Raw genomic sequence first — 1965 nt, forward strand, 5'->3', positions numbered from 1 at the left:
GAAGGGCTGGGGAAGGGGCTGGGGAAGGGGCTGGGGAAGGGTCTCTGTTCCAGACACAGCCCCACAGCGCCCGGCTGCAGCCAGGGAAGGGCCACTCTGTGCTCACCTCACCTGGCACCTGCTCCAGAGCCAGCTCACTGCTGTGCCGGCCTCCTGCACACGCTCCCTTCCGAGCCGGGGCCGCGGCTTTGAAGATCTCCTTGATAAGCATTTTCTCCGCATCTTCTGTCACATCCTCTCCGAGACGCCGGGCCTAACTCAGAGCCACCTCTGCCCAGCTTCACTGCTTTCTGACCATTGTGACACCGCTCAGAACATTCTGTGACTGCAGCCCGCTCCCAGCCCGTGCTAAAGCACACACTGCCGTGAACGCAGCGGCTAAATCCTTTCTCTTTTATACCAAAGCTATGGAATAATGTCCAAGACATGTGTTAGAGCACCCACATCTGGTCTGGAGAGCCAGCTCACCCTCCCGGCCAGACCCCGAGCGTGGGGAAGCCGCGGCAGCCCCGGAACAGCAGAACCGAGCGGGGCTGGAGGCAGCAGCCGGTCAGCACCGGGCTCTGCCAGCTGCAGTCACACACAAACACACACAAACACACACATGGACACACACAAACACACCCAAACACACCCACACACACCCAAACACATCCACAAACACACACAGTGCACACACACACAAACACACACAAACACACACACTGCACACACAAACACACACATGGACACACACAAACACACAAACACACACCCAAAACACACACACACACACACACACACACACACACAAACACACTGACAGCACACCGGGCCCACCGTGGGAACACCTGCACCTTTTCCTCAGGCTGCCTCTGCAGAAAAGCCCGCAGCATTCCCAGACTCCTCCTGCCAGCTCAGTGCTCTCACAAGCCGAGCAGCTGTCCAGAGCTGAATACAACTTACCTCTAGGATAAACACAAACCCCCAGAGCAAACCTGACAGGAGCAGAGCAAAGGCTTTTTAACAGGATCAGTTCAATCTTTGTTTCATCCCCTTTTTCAGATTTCCTAGATGCTTTCTGCTTTCGGAGAACGCGCCTGTGTGAAGGATGCTCCTGTCAGCGCCTCACAGCTCACCCAGGGGAGCAGAGCTGTCCTCGCCCCCTGCTCCCAGAGCCAAACAACGACCACCTGAGTCAGGTTCAGATGTCTCTGTCCTGTTTCATTCAAAAATCAACTGACAGCTTCAGGGTATCCGCCACAGAAGTTTTAATCAACTACTCACCTGAGGGGCTCTTGTTCCCAGAAGTACCCAATTTGTCCCCTTTTTCTTACTTTACCAGCATCTTCCTCCCTGTCCAGCTGGAGCAAACCACTGATCGCACTGGAGAGGAAACAGACACAGCTACTGGAATATTTCACTTTCTAATCTGTGTGCACTAAGGTCTCTCAGCAGAGCTCACAGCAAAGGGGTGCAGCAGGCAGAAAACACCAATCCACACCTAATGGAGAGATTATTTTGCTGTTACCTTAGTGAGGACTTTTTAATAAGCACACAATACATGGTCTGAACTGTGTTGAACTGATGCTTACCAGGAGGAGGAGATGCTTCTCAGTTTCTGTTACACAGACACTTTGAGATGTGAAGACATCAAAACCTGCAGTTTGCAGTGTTTTACTTTAGCCACAAACCTGAGCAGAGCTAGAGCTGCTCAGCACTCAGGTACTGGAGCAGACACTCACAGCAGAGACTGAGCAGGCCCAGATGTTTATTTACAGCAATCAGTGCAAACCCAAAGCCCTAAGGCAGCCACTGCCAGCATTTGAAGATGCTTCTCCCAGAAGAGAAGAAACCAGTCTGTTCCATTAGAAGTGGTAACCCTGGCACTGGTCTGTTACTGCCTCAACTGACACTGCATTTCTCCATTTTGTTCAGAAAAGAGCTACTGAATTTAATTATACTGCAACAACATCTACAGCCAAA

General features: G+C 52.1%; 1 protein-coding gene across 7 annotated transcripts in view; it reads right to left on the minus strand.

The window, feature by feature from the left end:
• Positions 1-248, minus strand: part of EIF2A (eukaryotic translation initiation factor 2A) — a 16894-nt gene extending 16646 nt beyond the window's left edge. For 6 of the 7 annotated variants that reach the window (XR_004498680.1, XM_033516666.1, XM_033516665.1 and 3 more), the window contains exon 1: positions 112-226. Coding sequence is in view for 6 of the 7 variants with exons in the window: in XM_033516666.1 (XP_033372557.1) it covers positions 112-211 (100 nt within the window). In the remaining variant the exon portion in view is untranslated. Of the gene's footprint in view, positions 1-111 lie in introns of all 7 variants that reach the window. The other variant, XM_033516668.1, reaches the window with a different exon arrangement.
• Between the last annotated feature and the right edge of the window lie 1717 nt (positions 249-1965).

This window comes from Parus major, chromosome 9 (genome assembly GCF_001522545.3).
Source record: "Parus major isolate Abel chromosome 9, Parus_major1.1, whole genome shotgun sequence".
Taxonomy (NCBI): domain Eukaryota; kingdom Metazoa; phylum Chordata; class Aves; order Passeriformes; family Paridae; genus Parus; species Parus major.